The sequence below is a fragment of the Setaria italica genome, chromosome II (assembly GCF_000263155.2).
Source record: "Setaria italica strain Yugu1 chromosome II, Setaria_italica_v2.0, whole genome shotgun sequence".
NCBI classification, from domain to species: domain Eukaryota; kingdom Viridiplantae; phylum Streptophyta; class Magnoliopsida; order Poales; family Poaceae; genus Setaria; species Setaria italica.
The window spans coordinates 48,318,607-48,342,697 of NC_028451.1; the positions used below are offsets into that span (position 1 = coordinate 48,318,607).

At 45.0% G+C, this 24,091-nt stretch overlaps 1 protein-coding gene across 1 annotated transcript; it reads right to left on the reverse strand.

The window, feature by feature from the left end:
* Nucleotides 1-1,107: 1,107 nt before the first annotated feature.
* Nucleotides 1,108-8,241, reverse strand: LOC101780489. The gene is made up of 9 exons (XM_022824107.1): nt 7,713-8,241; nt 5,275-5,460; nt 5,040-5,132; nt 4,765-4,947; nt 4,564-4,666; nt 4,292-4,474; nt 2,871-3,973; nt 1,406-2,214; nt 1,108-1,240 (listed from the first exon to the last, which is right to left on the reverse strand). Exons 1-9 carry the CDS (start codon nt 8,037-8,039, stop codon nt 1,174-1,176), a joined length of 3,054 nt encoding a protein of 1,017 aa, XP_022679842.1. The 5' UTR covers nt 8,040-8,241; the 3' UTR covers nt 1,108-1,173.
* Nucleotides 8,242-24,091: the final 15,850 nt, after the last annotated feature.

Consider the following 24,091-nt stretch of genomic DNA (forward strand, 5'->3'; position numbering starts at 1 on the left):
GCTCACAACCCAGAGCGGGCCGCGTCCTCGAACCCCGCATTCTGTGGGCCGGTCATTTCGGACCACCAGAGTGTGTGTTGTGCATGGTAACCGAGGAAGCAGGCCGTCGGCCTACCCCAAGTATCTCTCAACCACCCGCCCGCCGGAGTGCACGCCAACACATCCGGATCCAGGTCTAGCCAACGGTGGTCGGTGGCAATCGCTTCGGCCGTGAACTCCGTCGGCGTGGACGAGCCCGGTGACATGGCCGGGGCCACGTCTCGGGAACGACGAGCAGGCGTGCGAATGCGATCGACGTGCCACCGGCGCGGAGCAAGTCGGTCGTTTGGTCGCGCGCCGGGGTAGCGCAGCAGGTTTCAACTTGATGGTGGCGCACTGGCGCCTCCGCTCCGGCTCCCACGCGGCCGCGGACTTACGAGGCTTACGGCAGGCTCGCTCTTTAGACCGGAACACGGCGACGACGAGTCATTTTGCATCGGAGCGTCTCAGCCTCTCAGGTCAGTTCTCGCCCCCTCTTTTCTTAGCACACCCACGCTGCAGTTCCTACTTCCTACTCTGCACTGCTATGAGATTGCAATGCTTCTTCGGATCTCCCAAAAATACGCCTGATATCCATAACACTAGAGTCTCCATCTAGAGCATGCCATGATAAAGCTATGCATCCTTATCCGATAAAACAAATGATAGAGTTATGCATGGAAGCAAGAAAACACAGAACACAAGGTGCTGCACCTAAATGCATTTTCTCCATTTCTCCACTTTCAAAAGCTACCACAAAAAGAATCTACACAGAGAGCCACAGTTCCTTTTTGTAAAAGAGTTTCCCACTTTTCCTATCCACTTCTTTTTTGGGGATTTTCTATTGTAAAGGTAAACTATGCTACACTACGCCTTCTAGCTAGGTGTTACTTACTTGCTTACTTACAAGGTAACTAAATGTTCATCTACAAAAGAAAAGAAAGGAGAGACAAGGATTATTATTATCCTTTTACACGGCACCGCACTGCCACCACGACGGTCAATAGCATCCAAACTTGCTATGCTATCGGACGAAAATCCTGCTGGGGCACCTATCAGACATCATCCTACTGTAACTCCACGAGCGAGCTTCCCCTCTCACTCCTCTCTACCGCTACGATTAGCTTGTTGGATCATCTCTGTCTCTTCTCAGTCTCAACGGCAACCAGCTTGGAGCGGGGGGAAATCAGCCTCATCTCTCAGTCGGTACACCTCTTGTGACCTGCACGTTTTCATTCAAAACATTATGAGATTCTCTTAGCCAGCATCACTTGTAGAAAACTAAACAGCAGAAGCATAATAACTCGCGCAACTGTAAGAACATGAGCGCCAAATAACTGCAAGGTAAACTGTCACGTCAAAATTCTAATCCATGAGAAATGGCTACCTGTTTTCCATTTCAACAGTCTTAGTGTTCAGCACCGTCGAGGCAGGGGCTTCAGCAGGCCCCTTGCTAGTGGGGACAGGCACTTCTTCAGCTCTCTTCCTAGTGGGGAGAGCTGGGAATGCTTCCTCGAACTGCGCCCTTGAGGCAGGGGCTTCAGCAGGTCCCTTGCTGGCGGGGGCAGGCACTTCTTCAGCTCTCTTTCTAGTGGGGAGAGCTGGGAATTCTTCCTCGAACTGCGCCGTTGAGGCAGGGGCTTCAGCAGGCCCCTTGCTGGCGGGGGAAGACACTTCTTCAGCTCTCTTTCCAGTGGGGGGAGCTGTGAATGCTTCCTCGAACTGCACCGAGAGAAGTTCCAACGGGAAAGGCCCGAACGATCCAAACTCAAGACTCCCCTCGGCTGAGGCAGGTGAGGAGGGCTGACAGGTATTTGATACTGAGGGATTTCCTTGACCATTGTGAGGAAGTACCATCCCTGACGATGATGGTGGCCTTGTCTGTCTGCCATTCTCAACAGAACCACTTCCAACTGCCTGTTTGGTTCCACCGTCGACTGTTGCTACGTGCTCCTTGAACTCAACAAAATCTTCACTTGGAACTGAGCTCTTACTTGAATAACCATTCTGTTGCGAACTGGTCTGCTTCTTGGGCGATTGACTTGTTTCTCTTTGAGCTGTGGTGTGCTCAGTTTGTGAACTGGAATATCCTTGCTCAGCTGAATAGTACTGACGACCAGGTACCCTCTGTCTTTGCTTTCTTTCTCGCATGATTTCTCTTTCAAGCGCCATCCGGTCCTGGTATGAATAGTAATTCTGGAAATGAAAACATGAATGAAGATCAAATGAATAACCACTTGAAGATTTTATGAAGAAATATACTGACACATGCTTCCTAGAACTGTTTAAGTTTCAACAACAAAGCGCTGCAGCCAATCCAAGTATTTGAGATGATCAGAGAAGAACTGATGACAAGGCAAGGGCCTGTGGGACGCCCCGGTCACGAGATGACCTCCTTCTATCTTAATTTCCATGTTTAAGTTTTCTAGCCTTGAGTGTCTGAGTCTTTTTGTTATATGTAATACGCCCTAATGTTGTAAGTGTAAACCTCTATTCTTCTTAAATGCACGGCAGTGCTCCTGCCAAAGTTTTCAAAAAAAAAAATGCTTCCTAGAACTGTACCAAAACGTACTGTGCCTGTAGCCTACCAAAATTTTAATTAGAGGTTTGGTAATGAAGATAATCAAAACTCAACCTAAACCTTCTATCTGCAATTTTCTTCCTGACCATGAGGTGACAACTGACAACCGACAAGAATCCATTTATCCTTTAAAGGAAAGAAGGGGTAGTATAGACCATAGTGGACAGTTGGTGCATAATACATCAAGCAAGAACTAAGTCAATTACTGAAAGCAAAGTACTTTCGAAACATGGAGTGCAAACAAATAAGATTGCATGCTAAGAGTTCTTACCACTTTCGGAATGTACGTGCCAGTTCCCCGTGACTTAGTAGAGACACAAAACCAAGAAGCAGGATAGTTATCTAAATTAGCTAAAGGAGATGAGGACAATGCTGATCCGTTGGAGCACAATGGCAAATTCTGCTGCCAACCCACATCCACTTGGGCCTCCTCGGCATGTGGTTGCTGAGAATCATCTCCTGTGCTATGAGAGCAATAAACTGGAGATAATTTCCTTCTCTCGCCATCAATAGATGAAGCTAATGATAGGCTAGTACCAGTATTTGACTTTGACTTGAAGATCATTGTCGGAATCTTGAAAGAATCCTCATCTAGCACACCAGCCAAACATGCTTCTTCAACAGCCTGCAGGAGTTCATCAAACAAGGACTCCAGGTGGTACTGAACTTTGCGAAGGCATCCCAAGTGCAAATCCAGATCGCCTGAGACATCCAGCATATTTGATAGCAAAAAAGGTGGAAGTGGCTTTTTATCTGCATGGAGAGCAGCATTCCAATCTGACTCATTAACAGGACAAGAACTGGAAAAATCCAAGATATTTGTACGAGTAGAGTTAGTCAATATATGTTGGTTTGCATGAATCTGTTGTGACATATGTAATCCACTGACGAGTTGTAAATCTGCCTCCGTTGCATAATTCTCGAAGCATTCTTTACTGTTGCCATTACCATTCTCGCAAGAAAAGGATGGATGGCTCAAATATGTTGAATTTGCACAGAAATCAGACGCATATTCCATGAACCAGATTTTGTTCCAAGGAAGATCCTGCACAACACATGGTTGACATCTACCTGAATTCTTATGCACATCTGTCACACTCAAGTCCTTGTCAGGCAGCGAGCTTCTGTTTTCACCCTCATTCATGCAAGAAGTTTTCAACCTCGACCCATCTTCACTAAGTGCATTTTCAGGACCAAGCAAGGATTGGAATGAACTGCTGCCAATATCTGGTCTTTCTCCCTTTCCATGTCTCTTAAGAGTGTTTTCAAAAAATCCATAAATTTCATTGCGAATAAACTCAGGGGATAACATGAGAATTTGACCAAGCTTTTGTGCTCCAAATGAGAAAGCACTCCGTATGCGATAAAAGTTTCCTGCAGAAAATTAGCATACGTCAAGAACACTAAACATAAAAATCCTCCATTAAAAGGACTTATATGCATGCAGGAAAAACAATGTGATAAACATCCCTTTTTCGGTTTTCCTCCCCAGGTAAAGCAGGATAGAACATGACTACATGCTACATAACTGAACACACACATACAATTTTTTTCGAGAGAAAATGGAGAACACACACACACACTGACACCACACACGCGCGCGCGCACATTAATGTGTACTGTATGAAATATGGTATTAGTAAACATAGCAAATGAGGTGACGCAGTACAGAATAAAATGCTTTATTCTAACCTTTGCTGACACTTCTGCCAAGATTATTGTTGCCCTTCAGTGGATCAATTATGTTCAGAAACTTCTGACGAAATTGTGTGTCACATCCGTCAGACTCATTTGGAATTACAACAAGTCTATCAAAAAAGCCTTGAAGGAACTCCTTGTCAAATAATAACTCATCCTGTCCTGCTGTAGGTTCAACTGCAAGTCACACATGTAAATAATTAGATCAAAGATCACGACACTGGTGACCCCTTAACAAAATAAAATAATACAAGAACACAACCCACCAGTTAAGTTTGGCAATAATGACAAATCAACAGGACCATTTAAGCTGATTCCATACTTGTCCCAGTCAAACTTGCTAAAATATTCCAAAAACCTATAAAAGGCCTGTTAAATAAAGCAGATATATGCAAAATATTTAGTTCACATATTGCATAAATATGCTCATAAGAAGCCAAAATGAAGCTCAGACTTCCAAAATTTACCTCCAGAGGACCATGCAGCGATTTGTGAAACATGTTGAATATGTAAAGAACAAGTGTTTCCAATGCATAAGTTGATATCAGTCCATGATGAGCTCCTAATATGCGGCTTTCATGGTAACACCAAGCCTTGATTAACATAATGCTCCTTTTGAACAAATGGTTTTTTCCAACCTGACGGTCAACCTGAAGCAGCAACAGTAAGTAGTTCAATCTTAGTGTCTTTCAAACTGAAAAAAATAAAGTAGACCAAACAATTCTAGTTTGCATTTGCTTACCAGCTCAAGAAAACAGAATGTCGATACACCGCCAATCTGGTTGAAAGAGACATCGACAACAATGTTCTCAATAACACATTTCATGAGCTTAACCTGGTTGAACAACAAAATCAAAGTTAATGTGAGCTGTAAAAAATAACGTGCCTCAAATTTATATCCAAGAAAAAAAAATGTGTGTCAACTACTTTGAGAAATGAATGGGTTAAACATAAGATGCAGAAGTAGGAATATGCACCTCAGCATTGATGAAGTGCAGGCCTGTTAGTTTGAACTCAGCATCACAGTTATCCTGCTCTGACTCTAGTACACGGCGGACATCATCAATGAACGTACTGTTTAACCATGTGTTCCCCAGTACTGTTATATCAACATCACCATCGGGAAGATATGTCCTCAGTGGGACTGATCCAAACGCGAAGACCTGGATTATAATAATACAAAAGTAGCATTATTTCAGAAAATGTGCTCAGTGATCAAAAGAAAGGAGAAAATGTGCTGCACACTACGGGTGAGAAAAAAGTGTGCAGCACACTAATAGCAAATCAACTAAGAAAATGTTAAATGCATTTCAATCCGACAATTAGAACATGGCACTTGTATTCTGACTAAAAAAGAATTGTTCAATAGAATTGTTTGTATACCAAATATAATTATCCATTTTTGTTACTTGCTTGGGAGTCCTCAAACATTTAAGCAATTGGAATACAGTACAAGATCTTCGAGCGAAACCAAATAAAGAAAAAATATACAGTTGTCTACAGGTGCAAGGAAATGTAATAGCGGCACATTCCTATCATGCTGATGTATTTGGCTAGGCACAACAATACAACATTCTTACCAAATTCAATATCTACGAAGCTGAAAAAATATGATGAGCAAAACAGCGAAAATGGAGACATTTGCGGATCTGTGGATTTGGTGGGTGATGCTACACTATACAGTGAGGAAGAACTTTCATAAATGCCAACATGATGCTCTAGCTTCATCTTGTTAAATGCAGTCAAATAGAAGTTTCCAGATCCCATGCACGCACCACGGTTGAATAAAAGACAGTGGCAGGAACATACTAAAATATTGCTCATGCTCTATGGCATTCCTATCTCAAATGTTGCCGTGTGGCCGCTGCATGTCGAGGTTAACAAGAAGGTGCTCACCAGCTTTCAGTAAATAGGACGCTGCATCAGCCTAAAATCTTTAGTCCAGCTCTGTCTCACTCGCAAAATTGTATGAGGTAGAGCAGATATGGCACTACGGTGTCGAGACAAGTTTCTGATGCCTGCTCGGTTCAGGCACGTGATGAAGCACCCAGGCAGGAATGTAGTGACAGTGCCACAGCTCACCTACGCATGCCCACAGACTGCGCGCGAATACAAGAAACCAATTCAGACACGATCGTGATCGCGACCTGGAGTTACTTTCTTTGGAGGCGGTAAAGGCTGACCTGTTCCCCCCTCTAGCAACCACTCGTCGGCTCGCACGATGCCCATGGATGGATCGTGCCTTTTCTCTGAAGATGAAGATGCGGAGAATGCTACAGCCTACACAACAGGGCGCTACAATCTATGCAAAGCAAAGCAGGAAGGCTTTTAATCGTTCATGGAAACAGGGTAAACGCGAAAGCAACAGGGTAAACGCGAAAGCAACAGATATAACCCAGTTACCCAACTGTCAGAGAACAGGCAGATCCTTATTAAAAAACAGACAGGAAAAATACTAGCCACATGAGGTTACTTGGTGACACAGGAAAGTACTGACTACTGAGGCCGACGACTGAATGATTAGTCAAGACTCAAGCAGCTACCAATATAAAAAGACCATGGTTGGTAGGGAATGAGGGATCAATGAACAGATTAGCCCTAATCCGAATCGCACGTACAGATTATTTCTAATCCCAATCACACAGAAAGATTAGCCATAATCCAAATCCTAATTTTAGTGACCAGGCGAAAGCCGAAAGCTACAGGAGCATAGCAAGTAACTGTGGAGCGGTACGCTGCACGGGAATTGGAACTAGCGGAGGCACACGCATGAGCATGAAGCAGGCATGGACGGATGCGTCGTGTCTTTTCTCTAAAAACACGGCGAAAGCTAGGGCCTACACTAGAGTGACTACATTCCACGTCAGACAGAAAACCCACCGCTTAAGAACACGGGTAAAAGTGAAAGCCACAGATCTAACCATGCAGTAAAAAGTAAGAGAAATGAAAATTGCTTGCGACATGACGTGATAACTGTTAGTCAACATGGAATCAGTAAAATAAGACCATCCAGGATAAGCGCAGAATATAATAAAAAAGATTATCCCTAATCTAATCACATAGTATCTCATCGTGACATCGCCCACCGCCTAGGCTCCAGGCCCCCGAGGCGAAAGCGACGGGCGCAGAGCAAGCAAGCGCACCCGTGCGTCGCAAGCGATTGGGATTGGGATTCCGGGTTACGCAGCGGCGCGAGGCTCCCGGGAATGGAAGCAGCACGGCCGCACGACACGGAACGGGAAGCTAAACCTCTTTTCAATTTTCTCCCAAAAATGCTGAACGCGACGCGGCCGCGCGAACACCCGAGGGCGGCGGCCGGACAGCGACTAGCGATTTGGCGAAGACGCCGACAGGCTAGCGCACGTGAGTGAGGTTTCCGTGGGGAAGGGAGGGAGAGCCGGAGGGGAGCACGTACCTCGCAGCCGACGGAGGAGCCGATGAGGCGCTTGAGGTAGCCGATGACGTCCTGGCGGCGGCGCTCCGCCTCCTTGGTGGGGTGCACGCGCAGCACCACCTCGCCCGCCGCCGCCTCCGCCGCGCGCATCGCGTCCCACCGGATCGTCGACGGCGCCGGCGCCCTCCTCGCCATCACCGCTGCCAGCGTCTCCCTCTCCCCGCCAGTGCCGGTGCGGCTCGAGCCAGCGCCGACGCCCCTCCACCACGGGAGCCCCCGCCCGCCATCGGCGCCGGGCACGAACCACCGGCCGCCTCCCCGACCGTGGGCGCCGCAGTACGCCGCCATTGGACTCGCGGCAGCGGCCGCGGTGGAATCGAATCGAATCGGAAGGAATATGAAAGCGCCGCGGAATCGAAGGGGGTTTTGCCCTTCCACGCAGGGAAAAAGATTTCTCTGAAATTCTTTTACGAATTTTTCCCCCCTTTTCCTCTGGGGCCTGGTCTGGTCTGGTCTTGTCTGGGTTTCCAGGTGGAGTTGGTTTGGGTTGCCTCGCTCTCTCTGATCTGTTTGTCCGAGATCAGAGAATAGCTTGTGGGCACTCGCCTGCCCCTGCTTATATAGGCGACCTGCCTGCCTGTGCCTGCTGTGGCTTCATTTATCTCCGTCCACCCTTTTTTTGTTTTGTTTTTCTTATACGATTTGTTAGTGTGTGGACAAAGGAATGATGTAGATGACTGCCAAAACTGGGGGCTGGGGGTTGGGCTGATGTATGGTGGCATTTGATACGGTAAATATGTATGTATATGCATGGTAGATGTAAATTTAAAATATACATGTTCATGTGTTATGGATGGAGCAATATGGTTATTGGACCAAAGTGGCTATGTAGATGAGTTGTATCCTAGGAGAAGAACTTTCTAAAATGAGAAGAACAATTATATTGCTATGGAGCCCTAATGACTTGGTGGAAAATGTTACGGCAACTCCGTCCCCTCTTTACTCGGTGCCTACGTGCGACGTAACGTAAAGTCAATATGCATGGCGTTAAGAGACAAATTCCACGATATGCTAGCATTACTATGACGTCGAAATTGGATCTAGAGATCACGACAATATTGGTAGCTGGTTAGTAGTGAGGGGGTTGGTGGAACATGTGCAAAACGGACCGCCTTTTTTTGTCAGGTACCGACAACGGCATTGCTGACATGGCAACCGTGGATATGTTGGAATTGATAAGCATATCCAAGTGTATGTAGTTTGTCGGTTTCCGTTATTGAACCGTTTGCTGAATTGATTGCGTAGGCGCATCTCCTGTTTGTCGCTTATGTATTTACACCTTTGTACAAGTCAACCAAAACATGTCAGTATGTCGTGTAGCGAGCAAGCGGAATTCTAACCGACAAATGTAGAGATTTTTTGTCATCTTTGACAAGTCGCACACATTTGGATTTGCACAAAATCATAATTATCTTTTCATATACTCTCTACCAAAAAGATGCAAAAAAACACATATAGGGTTGAACATATTAGCTCCTAGCTCCTAGGTCAATAAATCTCTACCAGCATGATAGAAAATTCTTCCATTAGCAGAACAACAAAAATCGACCCAATGGTGCACTATATAGCATTTCTTGCGTGCAATTTTCTTTTCTCTGTCGTGCTACGTAGATGCTATATAGCCAGGCATGGTACCTTGAGAAAATAACTCAGAAAATACACTCCATTTTCTTTACTCTCTATTATTATTTCTCAAAGTTTCCAAAACTTGACAAGATCTTGGTAAAAGCGTAAAATATTTGACCAAAGAAAGTCTAAAATTTAGGCATAACATCACTGCAGCTTGTTCTGCAAATCATGCGTAGAGCTTCCATCATACCACCAAGGTGAACCCATCCCTGGAAATCCTCTTAGCAACTATTAAGGACTACTAACTTAGTATACAATGCATAGTAGCCAGTGCATTGATCTACAGCCTTGCCATTCAAACCCGAGTAAAGAATGGTAAAATATAACAGGTAAAAATGAATAGTGAGAGAAACTGAAGTTCGAAACGGAGTATAGCACTGCGGAAGAACGGGATTGCTCAACACTTCTGTTACGATCGACGTCCATGAGCTTCGAGAGGGAGAAAAAAATTTGGTGGCAGTTGCTGAAGATAAACTGGAAAACGGACGAGGCGCAGAGGTCACAGCATTCAAGCACTGCCATAATAGCACAGAGATTTCCATCCTCTAAAAGGATAATCTAATCTCTCATTTATTTCCTGCTATTTTATTATGAGCAAATCCAAGGTCCATTAATAATTTTCCTGAAACACAATTGTGTATGATGCAATACATATATCCGTCTATCTTCATGGATATATTTCTCTCTCGAAGTATATAGTACATGTCGCAGTACCGAAAAGAAAACAAAATATATGATTTCTCGTATACTGGGAATTGCTTTAGCATTAATTGGCCCAGGTATATAAATAAACTAGTACTGCAAATCTTGGCAGATGGCAGCTGTTAATGTCTTTTGGCTGTTGTAGGTTTTGGCTATACATGACCTTCTGTGTATTTTGATAATGTTATTGGTTATTTACTTGTCTAAAATAAAATAAACAAAAAAGAAAAATGACAAGACCATGGAGTAGTGACCCCACCGCCCGATGCCAAGGCAGATCCGATCCGCAGATGCAGACCTCATCTTGAGGCTAGCCTTGGGACGTCAGAAATCTCGAACTTCATGCTCCCGATGCGCGGCACAGTTTATGCACTTGTGTCGTCGTTCTCCCTCTCTCTCTCCAAGAAGTCAGATTCATACGTAGGTCAGCACCCAGGTGGACCCGTTTCGGGTCGTGGGCCACTGACCACGGAACATCATATCGCTGTCGCAGAGGCTTCTGTTCTGCCTCTGTGTGCCTGCCAACTGCCATGCCCGGCAGCCATGTGTCCTGTCCTCGGCGTCAGTCGCATGAAACGGGGCTGCAAACTGCAACCGCGTACAGTCCACGCTGAACCCGCAGGCCACCGGTGGGTGGTTTACGTTGGGATCGACGATGTCCTGTATATAATATTGAGGTGTATTTTTTTCGTTCATCTAAAAAAAGTTGTATTTTTTATTCGTAAGGATACTTTGTTGTAGGGTGCAATATTGAGCAAATGTTTCCCTCACGTAATGTCACATACTGACATAGGCGATTTGTTTCTAGTGAACTTTACTCAAAACATGTGTGCTAGAGGAGAGGGCGTGGGTGGGGATTTAACACTTTGGTAAGTAGTGTGCTCAATGACAGAATAATTTTGTCATGTGTTTTCAAATCTATCTGAGGTACGTATAGTGACTAAGATTTCAGTGGCCTCTTAACTTTACAGCGTAATCTCACATATCCAATCAATTCTAGTTTTACCTCTGCACTACAAGTAACCCTTTTTGTTGTACCTTAAGAAAAAAGAGGCGCATGAAATTCAGTTGAAAACGGAGTACAGCACCATAGGTTGTTCAGCACTTTTGTTCTGGCGGCATCCATGAGCTCCAAGGGAAAAATTGGGTGCAGGGCAGTTACTTGATCAAGATAAAAAGGAAGAGGGATGGGGGTGCAAAGGTCACTGCATTCAAGCACTGCCATATATAAATGCACAGAGATATCCATATTCCACAAGGAGGAGTATATAATCTCATTTATTTCCTGCTATTAAATCATATGCAAATCCAAGGTACATTAATAATTTCCCGGAAGACAGATGTGTCTGAAGCAGTACATATCTCTCAGTTTTGCATACTACTCCATCCGTTCCAAAATGTAGGTCATTTTGGATTTTCTAGATGCAAAAATTTTGCTATGCACCTAAATATAGGGTTATGTCTAGATACATAGCAAAATCTATGTACCTAAAAAAGCCAAACCGACTTACATTTTGGAACGAAGAGAGTACGTAAATTTCTCTCTCCAAGTATATACATGTTGCAGTGCAATATACAGTAATGAAAAATGTATTATGTCAGGTATATTGTTATATTCAGAAAGTTTTTTCCTTGATAATTCATATATATAAACTACTTTTAGTGTCGTTTGGCTGTTGTAGGCCGGTTTTGGCTAATGAGCTGCTGTATATTGGATCCAATTGATAATGTTCCTGTTAATTACTTGGCTAAAAATAAACAAAAAAAGAAATAGTACTCCGAAACGCCATGGAGTGGTGATCACCCACCAAAACGCCTAGGCAGATGACATCTTCAGGCTATAGCCTTGGCGCATCAGAAATCTCGAACGCTTTTCTCCCAATGCGCGGCACAGTTTACACACTTGTGCCGTTGCCCGGCTGCCCTCTGGCCAGCATGTGTCGATCGTCGGCGTCGGTCACATGAAACGGGGCGGCGACCGCATACACTCCATGCTTCAGCTGCACCCGCAGGCCACTAGGTGGGTGGTTTTTGTTTGGATCGATGATGCAATATAGATTATTGATCGAATGCTTTCTCTCAAGCTAAGAAATATCATATCCTACCCGCAAAAAAAAAGATCAATATCTCATATCCTGACATAAGCTTTTTGTATTTTCTAGTGAGCTTTAATCAGATGATGACACTGCGTACATATATCCGTAGTAGTAATGTCCACAAAAACTAAACAAAGAAAAAGATTCTACCCCTTGGTATATGTTTTTGTTCTTTTGGCTGCTGCTTTTTTCATCAAAGCTGATATGAAATAATTGTGTGCAAGGTTGTAGCGGAGAGGTATCTACAATGTAAGTGGGCTCACACTTAAGAGAGAGACTTCTGATAGAATAGAATGCCATGCATGTGCTAGGTTAGGGTCATCAGCCCGGGTTGTTCCTGACAGGTCACACTAGGTTTACGCTCAACTGCGAGATCTCCCTCCTCCTCTTGCGTTGCCCCTCACAAGCAACTCAGGGGAAGGAGGGGACCCGCATGTTGCCGCCGGCCTCCCCCCACCGGGCCTCGCCGGCCGTCGGTGGTGGCGGCCCTGCCCTCCGCCCTTTCCCCTCTGCTCTCCTCTTCTCCTCTCCACCCCTTCCCTCTCCACTCGCTCCGACCGTTCCTGGCACTTCTCGCCGGCTGGTGCCGCTCCCCCCGGCTTTCGCCGGATCTTCGGCCGCTGGGCTCGGATCTGCGCTTCCTCAGTATAGATCTTTGACTTCCAGGTCCCGGGCTTCAGTCTCCGGCTGCTGCCGGGGGGCCACCGCCTGGGGCCACTTTGGCCTAGGCGGGGTGCGTCGCTTGTGGTTGGCTGCAGGCTGGGGGTGGGGGGCCTTCCCCTCCCTTGCTCCGCCTCTCCGGTCCCCCAGGTCCGCCGGATCTGGCCGTTGGGGGTGTTGCGGTGTGCCCGGGTGCCCCTGCCATCGGGTGGTGTGTGTGGTGGTCTGCCTTCGTCTCGTAACCAAGATCTTCAAGTGAAAGCCCTGCTCGGTGCTATGCTGGTCAACAACGACGGCGCCTGTGGGTTCCCCTTCTCGGAGGCATTGTTGTGAAGTCTCTGGAGGCGTCGCCCTTCCGCCCCACCGCCGCCTTGCCATTGATGTGTTCCACCTGTGCTTTCACTGCTTTGGCCGCCACCCTTTGTGTGGTTGCCGCAAACATTGGTGGTTCCATCCCGTCGTGGCATGCTCTGGGGGGTGGGGTCGAGGCAAAAGCCTCTGTCTGCTTGCGGGTCAATGATGGCGATGCCCTCAGGCGTCATTTTCCTCCTTGGAGGCATCATTCGTTTGCCCCTTCCTCCTCCGAGTCCCCAAGGCTGGTTAGTGTGGTTCATCCTATGTACCTGCCTTCGCTTTGTTTTACACACTATCGCCTTGGTTGCCTAGATCGTGGCGGATGCTTTGCCGCCCTGTTGTGTTGTTGCAGATGGTGATCATTCTGGGCGAATGCTTTGTCGCCTCTTTGTGTTGGTCGGGTGGACTTTGTGCCACCGTTGTTTGGTCCGAGCGGATGCTTTGCCATCATCGTTCTTCTACCCTGGTGGATGCTTTGCCGCCGTTCTTCTACTCTGGCGGATGCTTTGCCGTCGTGGTCGTGCTGTTCAGTGGATGCTTCGCCATCGCTTTGTGCTTTGAGCTTGCTCTCCTTTGGCATCTTTGATGACGGTGTATCCCTTTTGCAGGTTCAGTTCTTAGGGTAGCCTTGTTAGGGTGGTAGGGCTGGGTGTGTCCTCTCCCTTTCTTGCTTCTCCTGCAGTCAGTTTGTTGTGGTCGCTGCTTCGGTCGCTTGTCGGCTAAGAGTTTGGTTGTACTTTTCTTTAGTGTTTCTCTATTTTTAGTCCTTTGTGCTCTTGTGTTGGTCAAGCTCTGTTTAGGGGCTGTTTGGATATGAGGTGCTAAACTTTAACAGTGTCACATCGGATGTTCGGATGTTAATTAGGAGGACTAAACATGATCTAATTATAAAACTAATTGCAGAACCTTGTGCTAATTCGCGAGACGAATCTATTAAGCCTAATTAATCCATCATTAGCAAATGGTTACTGTAGCACCACATTGTCAAATCATGGACTAATTAGGCTTAATAGATTCGTCTTGCGAATTATACTCCATCTATGCAATTAGTTTTGTAATTAGTTTATATTTAGTACTCCTAATTAGCATCCAAACATCCGATGTGACAGGTGTTAAACTTTAACAGGGTGTTTCCAAACACCCCCTTAGCTGCATTAAGTTTTGTGTCTATAAACTGCTTTCTTCTTAATAAAATATGTGCTAAGGCACTTTGCGGAAAAACAAAAGGTCATCAGCTCACGAGGTGGACCTGCAGGAAGGCTGTTGTAATTTCTGTTCTGCAGTTCTGCTTGGTCCAGAAACAGCATTTGTCCCAAGTTGAGCACGCATGTATGGGCCCAGTACGTCTCTGAAACTCAGAGAGAGATCGAGGCTGTCCTAATTGTGACAGTGACAGCAACTCTCCGATCAGCAGGGACAAAGAGAAATGTCCTGTACTTTTGTCAGACCGTGAAGATGGACCTTGTCACCTTCACTTTATCCGACGGCAGTGTCCGGACGGCTCTTGCACTGCGACTTTTGCCCCGAAGCAGGAGGCAAGCACACCCAGGCAAAAAAAAACATGCATGGGGTACCTGGGTTCCTAGTTAGTGGCCGAGGGGGATCTATCTAGTATCTTTTCTTTACTACCGGTCAGCTTTTCTTGGTCGGTAATTTACTAAAACTTGCCAGCCATCGGAGAAATATACTACCATGATAATGAATAATGGAACCTCGTCGGCCAATCACAGGATGAATACTCGGTCTTGCCAGTAGTACGAATCGTGGTAGTGACTGTCACACGACACACTTGATTGACATTGGAAATTAGCTACACTGATTAGCTAGCAGGTGGCCGTGAGTGCTGATCGGTCTCTCGGACATGACACTTGTCTTATGGGAATCAAAGCGAAGGGATGCCAAATCGTGCTCTCTCGTGCAACACACCAGCGTGTCGAGTCAGCCGTCAGTCCATTGGTCGGGCCCCACCGCTGTAACCTGAGACAATCAGTCGCTTTCGGTGTCAGAAGGCGTATTTGCTGGGTGTCGCTTTCCTTTCGCGTGCATGGGGCGGGGGCCACTCCGACCAGTGGGGAGGAAGATCAGTCGCTTTCGTCAGGGACGAACCTGACACTGACAGCCTATACAAGCATTTGAAAAGATAAGAGAATAGTAGTACAGTACTGCACCTCCGAGTCCATTTTGCAGCACGATCCTTCCAGTAGTTCGGCTTAACTTGCAAGCAAAAATACTGGAAACACACAATCCAACCCTATCCAGCAAAGTGCAAAAAATAAAATAAAATTGAGAAGTGTTGTACGTGTTACATGTTCGCCTTGTCCGCTACAGATGACTTAGCATATGATATAAACTAACATATAAAAACCTGCTAGGCGGCATGGGCCACATTTTTTTTTGTAACAAATATAATTCAACCGGTGTGCTGCCTATCAATAGTATAAGAATTAATGTATCCCCAGATATTTTCATGATATATATGGATATTCCTGATATTATTATGGCAGACCTTGAATTAATGTAGTGACGTGCCCCGTCTGATTCCAGTTTCTCTTCAGTAGCCGCCGTCCATTTCTGCACACGGCGTACACACCAGAACAAAAGTACCGAGCAATGCCTTTTTCCAACTCCGTTTTTCTTAAACTTCACTACGAGTAAAGATAATGGAGCAATCGTCGTCCCATTCACAATGACAAAATTGACCTCCTTTTCTCTTGGCGATTTCTATTTCTTTGCATAAAATTAAAATCTTGTATGATCTATACTATACCACTCTTGACATGGGTTTCTATGGCATCGTTGCAACGCAGTAGGCACGCAGCTCAGTTTGTCTAGACATGTTGTACTGGCTCAGCAATAGTGGATTGTTGCTAATCGCTTTCTAGGAACGGGTTTCACCTCACGGAATGAAGCAGTTTGCACGTGATAATATATACATCATGTACTGCTATATATCTACAATACAAACTGCAGTCACTGTGCAGAACAGCTGGGGGGAAAACTGCACTGTACTGTGCAGGAACTGTGGATTTTAGTAGGATTATTAAAGACCACAGATGTAGTTTTGAGGGCCATGCAAATGCATGAATTGCCCAAAACAATAAAAATGAAAAACAATAAGCTAAAGAAATGTCTATTTGAAAGGTAATATATTTTTCATAAGGATCTTTTTAAGTTACTCAAAAAAAATGCACTGCTCAAAGAGGTAAAGGGAAATCCATTGATAGAAAAAATCATGGGAAAATCCGTTATTTGAATCCTGAAGAAATGACCTGGAGAATAAATTAAAGCCATCTCTAGTTGTACACTGACAGAAACTATAAATTTGGAATCTGAAATTGAGATCCAGCAGCAAAGACAAGGAGGCTAGGCGATAATCATAGTTGACAGTACGAGGAGGTTGGAGGTATATATAGCATACATGAAAAATCATCCTACCAACAAAGTGAAAACATTTCAAAACAAACCAGTTCGTGAACGTGCATATAACTCTATGAATTACAAGAAAATTCAGTACATAATAACTACTCAACCCCAATTTAACACTAGTTGACGACTAGTTCCATTATTCCATGTCCTTGCATCAACTTCGATCAGCATGTCGAACACTTTGGCGCTACCTAATTATCACAACAACAATAGTTTATCAGCAACACAAAATCACCGCACCAGTGCTCTCAAAAGCATATGACTCTCGCTATGTGTGAGGGTGACATATATAGGATGTGATGTGCTTAGCAAATCTACCCTCGAAGGAAGGTATATAGATAGGCCGTGCGACGCCTTCGGACTTTTGTTTGGAACTGTCTGAGCCAGAGAAGTACACTGTGAGCGGTAATTTCTCGTGTTTGGCAGCACGCGCGCAGCTAGCATTGCTCCGAGTAATCCGGCAAACACACAGCTTAATCACCTAAAGGTTGTGGATTGGCAACAGCATCTCCAGCCTCCAAATCCACATGGAATAACTCGATCACTGTCGTCTCCATTTGGCCCCTGCTTCCGTCATCCAAAAACCGTGCAATAATCTGCATTCGGCTGCACACCAGCACATGAGCGTGCCGTCGTCATCCACCATATTGACAGTGCGAAAGCGAAACCTAGCTCATGTTCAGCTCAGCGGCGGCAACCACCACCAGCAGCTGCGGGCGCTGTTGCTCCAGGTCGACCACGTACCATGAGCTCTTCGTGGTCGACGCTGTAGACGCTAGTGACCCTGGAAGCTCGCCGTCGAGAGGAGAGGCGATTCGAGTCCACCTACCAGTGTCCAGTGCAAGTCCTCAGGTTTGGCTTTTCCGGTTGATGTTGCCGAAGTAGACCACTGACCACGATGGTGTTCTCGTCGGCGAAGCCGGCGGTCGTGACCTCGTGTTCCTCCCGGAACGTCCTGGAAATGGGGGCCCTGCGGCTGCCACGCTGCAGCGTCCTCACCGACGGGAGGTCGACGAAGTGGCCGCCGGTGACGGGGTTGAGGCAGGAGACGCACGACGAGGGTCCTAGCCTCTCGTCGCGGAGCACGAGCATGCCCTCCGGCGCCGGGGCGGATCGCGCGACCACGGCGTGGCCGGCCGGCGAGCTCCGCAGATCTGCCTCGGCGACCTTCCTTGTGGTCACGTTGAGGAGCTTGGCGACGCGTCGCCCCCGCCCCCGGCAGCAAGATCCACTTGCTAGGATGGAAGATGGTCGATGGCGTCTCCGCCGGGAGCGCGGGGTAACTATGTAAGAAACTGCCAAAGAAAACACGATACGGAATTAAGCCGTGTCTCCGATAACATATAGGAGACGCGGGTTAACTCTGCCATCGAAGAACCTGCCGTCGTCCTCCAATCTTCGCGGCCGCCGCCGCCGCCGGGGCCTCCGCGGGCCATGCGGGGGAGCGCCACCGCGGGAGCCTGCGCCGACTGTGCGCTGCTGCTGGGTGCTCCGCCGGCCATGCGGGGGAGCATCGCCGCGCGGGGTCGGACGGGCATGCGGGAGCTCCGCCGACCGTGCAGAGGGGAACGCCGCCGCGCGGGCCCGGCCGGTGAGCGGGCTCCACCACGGGGGCCCGGCCGGCCGTGCAGGTGAGCGGAGGGGACGGACGGAGCTTGTGCAAGCCTGGCTTGCTGGAGACGAGAATGAAATGGGTTCCCAGTTATGCAGGCCGTACATGCCCTTTTGCATTGGCTAAGCCTGGCTAAGAGCCTATGCAGGGATCCAATCACGGCTCGATTGCACTACACAAGCTTGGTTAGGGGTGTATGCAGCTTACCAATCACTACCTTAGCAGCTAGTTAGCATCCAATTCTATGGCGCGAGCAAGAAGGCAAGAAGCCGAGGCAGGAGAAATCGAGCGCGAAGCAAAAGAAACGGCAGGGCCCGGTGGATTGGGAGCACGGTGAAGAGGCCGATATTTGGAATGGCGATGGTGACAATGGTTTTAGATTTTCTCAGTTTACTTTGCAGCTTTCAGCTTCAAGTAAAACCACTGTATGTAGCTACCACAATAGTGGCTAACAAAATCTACAGTACATTTAGAGAAAAGAACAAAGATATTACGGTATTCAAAAATAAAGTTAGAGGGAGCATCTTATCTTACTATTACTAATTGGACGTTGCTTCCACGTGACGCCACCTAGGAATCCTACATGGACGCTCTAGAAAAAGAGAGAAATCTTAAAAATTCTCTCAAAAAAGCAAAACATCTAGCCATCAATTCACTAGGCTTAATCATCATAGCCATTGGATCTATTATATTTTCTAAAAATTGCCCATCTATACCATTATGAAAATAATCTAAAGTAACCTCTAAATCTATATCTAAATTACCCACCTCTACCATTATATAAAATAAACTAAAGTAACCCCCTAATTTTCATCTAAACTACCCACCTATGCCATTATAAATAGTTTTTTAAAATAACCTCTTAAATTTACATCTAAATTGCCCACCACTAAAATTATAAAAAAAATAATTCTATCTAAATCACCCACATATGCCACTATTGAAAATTTGAATCCAAATCACCTTCAATAAAAATATACCAGAGATACATCAATATATAATTTTAAATTATCTATTCTTACACTATTGATATAGAAAATGATAATTAGGGTATATACACACTATGTGTGTCACCATTTATAAATATAAAGAGAAAGTGACGAGAATATAGATTTTCATATTAAAATATAGTTCAAATTTAGAGTCCATTAAACAAATTCAAACGCATACATGTAATGTAAAGTGAAAAAAATAAAGATTCTAAATGTGGATGAAAGTATTATAGAGTAATTAGTTGTAGATAATAATTTTATATCTATTTAAGTATTGTGTTAGCATATTTAACAGATAAGAGAGAGCTCATGGTAACAATTTTGATAGTAAATTGGAGACCACGCATCAATTTTCATAAGACGCGCTAGAAAATTCTCACAAAAAAATCAAAAATATTTGGCCATCAGTAATGTAGATTGTAATAATCAAAACCAATGATCTATTATATTTTCTAAAAAAATATCAGCGCTATTATTATAAAAATATTCTAATAGCATATGTGGTTAATTTTTATAATGACATAGGTGGGTAATTTTTTAGAAGATATAATAAATCCTAAAATTGACATCTAAACTAATCACCTCCGCATTATAAAAAAAACTTCATAGTAACCCATAACCTTTGTCTAACTTGTCCATACATGTCATTATAAAAAATAACTTAAAATGTCTTTCTGTATCTAAATTACCAACATATGTAGTTATTAAAAATAACCTAAAGCAAGCACCTAATTTTTAATCTAATTATTTGCATGTTCATTGTACAGAAATATGCAAAAGTAAACAACTGTATGATTCTAAATTACCTTTTTATGTTATTGTTAAAATAGAAATACTAAGTTCATGTATATATGCACGATGTGTGTCACCGTGTAGACCATTTATACATGTATGAAAGGAAAAAAAGATGAAAAATACTAATTTTTAGTGTTAAACGTAATGTATGGAGGTACATTGTGAGGTGAAAAAGTATGAATCTGGATGAAAAAATGTATAGAGGAATTACCAATTAAAATAAATCAAGACTGGAGTATTGTAAGAATGTTAAATAAATAAAAACTCCAAATAAATAATTTTGATTATTAGCTAGGGAAACTAACTTTTAAATAATATAATTAATTTTTTTAGCTCGTGTGGGAGCATGGGTTGGTGGACTAGTTCTAATCAATCAGAATACATACATATCATTGTGTCTCTTATACACACAATCACAAATAATGTTGAAACCGGAAGAAGAGAAAATGCCTAACACACAAATGGCAATCTAGTCGCGAAACACACAAACGATCGGCACTCTTTTGGTATGCAACTAAGATGAAACATTAAGTAAACACGAAGAAGATAATCAAATCTATTTAGATCTCAACAAATATAGATAGGATGAGCTATTTTGCTGAGCTATTGCCAAGAGTTGCAACATCCACCGGCGACACCTAAGATGTCCTGGGAGCCACCACTGGTCTCTTCCTTGGCAGGGTTCCCTCTCCATTTGTGCAACTGTATTCACTAATCGGAAGCATCTCTAGCTAAATTTTGTGCATTTTTTAGGGAAAAACCCAAAATATGCAAGCCATTTTGTGGCAACGTGAACATTTTAGGATGGTGTTGATGCTCCCAAGCAAAAATGCCTCAGACAACATCATATCGCACGTACCAGTCTCATAGTGGAACTGAAGTGTCACAAACACACAACACATTATGCATTTTTTTACTCGAGAAAATACGAATCATGTGAATGGCTACATCGATTTCATTAAAATAATATATGCTGTATGGTAGTGGCTAATAAGATCTTCTTACACTAGAGAAGGAACAAAGATATTATGCTATTCAAAAGTAAATTTAGAGGAAGAATTGTTCGCGCACTATACATCTTGTAAATTGTGTGTCCTATACACAAACAATGTTGACATTAGTAAAAGAGAAAAAGCTTAACACACAAACGATAATCTAAGCGCAAAATAAATGCACGCACTCGGCACTCTTTCGGTACCCAACTAAGACGAAAATCAAGTAAACGTGAAGAAGATAAATCAAATCCATTCAGATCTCAACAAATATATATGTAATAGGCTACTTTGCTGAGCTATTGCCAAGAGTTGCAACATCAACTGGCGACACCTAATATGTCATGGGAGTCGCCACTGGTCACTCCACTTGGGCAGCTCATTAGGCTTTGATTTTCAGTATTCGGTACCATCTCTATCTAAATTGTGTGTGTTTTCTTCTAAATTGTGTGTGTTTTCTTCTAGGGAAAAACAAAACTATGCAAGCCATTTCTTCCGAGGCTGTTGATCGAAGCCCATTCCCAAACCCTATCTCTAACATGGCTGAGGGAGCAGCTCCGCTGTCCGGCGGCGGTCGTCGCTGTCCTGGCAGGGAGACCGGTCCGTTGGTGACGGCGGGCATCACCAGCAGGACGGTGTGTGCTCCGTGCGGAGCTGAGAGCTTTGGAGCAACGAGGTGAGCCGTGAGCCGCCATGCCAAACCCTCCATGAATCGCCTGATCTGGAAGCCACGAGCTACCAGCCCATACATAGCGACGATCGAGGTCGCGACGTCGAGACCGTCATCCGCTGCGCCGCGGTCTCCAAGCCCCCGCACCACAAGTGTCGCAAACACACGACACACAATGCAAATGGTTAGGAATAGTAGCACGCCTACATTGATACCTCCGATGAGTCTTTGACATCCTGGATAGTTTCAAATTACACATGTGCCCTTCTTTATGGAAGTCATCATCGTCATGACTGGTGCATTTGGATGTCAATAAATGATTTGATCTTTCAAGGGATTCCTCCATCAATTCCTTCATATTTGGCCCGTTTTAAAGCAGTGTTTACTCTGGTTATTCTTAATGTAAAAGAGGGCTGAAAAATTCCCATATCTCAATGGCTAGATCAAACATTGTAATCTTTCTTATTTTCTTTTTTCCTTCTTTGTTTCCTAATTTGTTTTGGTGTAACTCTAGTTATTATATGTATTAATCAGTAGGGGAATACTCCTCCTGTTTCTTAAAAAAAATAGTAGCTCGCCTACATCGATTTCACATAAAGTACTGGAGTGTAGGGTGTTTGGTTCTTTGCCAAACCTTATGCACCTATACGGCAGCTACTAGCCAACTAAATGGCAACCGATGTGATAACTTGATATTAGTCATAATAACTCAGTTATGACTAAAGGACACCCAAGACATAACTTCTAGGACAGCATAGTAGCTTCCAACAATATAATGATATACTATGTCATGACATCACAATTCTTCTTGATTAAGATAACTCTTCATTTATATAACACTCTTCTTGACTAAGGCAACTCTTCATGTGTATAACACATCTCTTCACGTGTATAACACATGAATGGTGTTGACACACATAAAAGAGAAATGCATATTACACATACAACAGTCGGTTGCAATCAACGGCGCAAGCAGGATGGCAACTTAGGAGGGTTTTCCTTCCTCCGTTTCTTCCTCTCCCTCCTTCTCTTCTTCCTCCTCTCTCTTTTCTTCCTTCTCTCCTTAATCTATGTCCAAAAATTGCAGAGGAAGCTTAGGAGGGGCTCCATGGGCTGCACGCCTGTAGATCGGCCCCTGGTTGCAATACAAGGGCTGCTTCTCTGCCCGGACGACTACTCGGCAATCTCCAGTCGAAAACTATGGAGCTCCAGTCAGGCCACAACCTCGCATATTGTGTCAACACCATTACCGTAGAAGAGAAATTCACATTGTGACTTGTGTGTGTAACACACGACTAGTGTTATGTCGACACACGTAGAAGACAAATGCCTAACACACAGACAGTAACGTGCTGCACAACTTCTCTGCCTGGGCGGCCACTGCTCTCGGCTGGATAGCGAGATAGATTGTGAAAGACTAGTCACTGCAAATTCAATCTATCTTGGGTCATTTCTTTGCGAATCCACCAAGCATTTATGAGATCCTTTGCAAATTAAGCATATGTGCTTGGTTCGGAGATGGGGGTGTGAGAATGCTATGGATGGTGTATTTAACACCGTCAGCCACAGTAGGTGGGCCTCACCTGTCATCTAAAAGTGGACCCCACTTATCCTTCTCTATCCAATATCTGTCCAATATGATTCTTTTTTTTTCTCAAGGACCTTGTCCTTCTTCGTTCTCCCTACTTCACCCGTGCTCCACTCCTGCCGTCTGCCACTCCCATTTCTCCTTCCTGTTCTTGCCCCCAAGCCAGGCCATGAGGGGGAGGGAGGGGGGGGTTGTTTTGCGCGCCTCAAGTCCACGACGTCTATGGCCGTGGGAGAACACGCGCCGCCCCCTGACCAGTGACCATGGTGGAGCTGCTCAAGCTCGCTCGGCTGGTTGCGCTGACCCTGCGACGGGGCTCATGCTCACCGAACGACTGCGCTGGCCCTGCGGCGGAGCTTAAGGTCATCCGACTAGCCGCGTTAACCCTGCGGCGGAGCTTACCCAACCCACCGCCAAGTGCTTCCCCGTGCGCTACTCGCCAAGTGCCGCAGCTCGATCACTCGATTGCGTGATAGAGACAACGAACGGGCCGGATGGAATCATCCCGCGAAATATTCCCTTCCAGGATGACTCCTCTCACATATCCTCCAACCAAACATCCTCCAAATCCTCCAAAATGAGATCGTCATGTTCCATCCCGCACCATCCTTTGAACCAAACACACCAAGGGTGCTCCATTATTTTATTTTATTTGCAAACATGTCAGTTTGGCCATATTAGTATAAGATCTCTCGCTTTAATTCTAAATCAACTTAATTTTTGTTGTGCATTTTCCATTTGCATTAGCATTCGCTAGCTAAATTGTGTGCGACATTCCTCTTCAGCTACTGCTGGAACCACACATTTCACACACAATTGCGTAC

What these genes read in the sequence shown, in the direction of transcription:
- LOC101780489 (XM_022824107.1), bottom strand. Translation starts at nt 8,039, where the DNA reads ATGGCGGCGTACTGCGGCGCCCACGGTCGGGGAGGCGGCCGGTGGTTC. An exon ending in TGCACTTCATCAATGCTGAG is followed by an intron (nt 5,133 to 5,274) that starts GTGCATATTCCT and finishes TTGTTCAACCAG; the next exon opens with GTTAAGCTCATGAAATGTGT. An exon ending in ATTATTGCCAAACTTAACTG is followed by an intron (nt 4,475 to 4,563) that starts GTGGGTTGTGTT and finishes TGTGACTTGCAG; the next exon opens with TTGAACCTACAGCAGGACAG.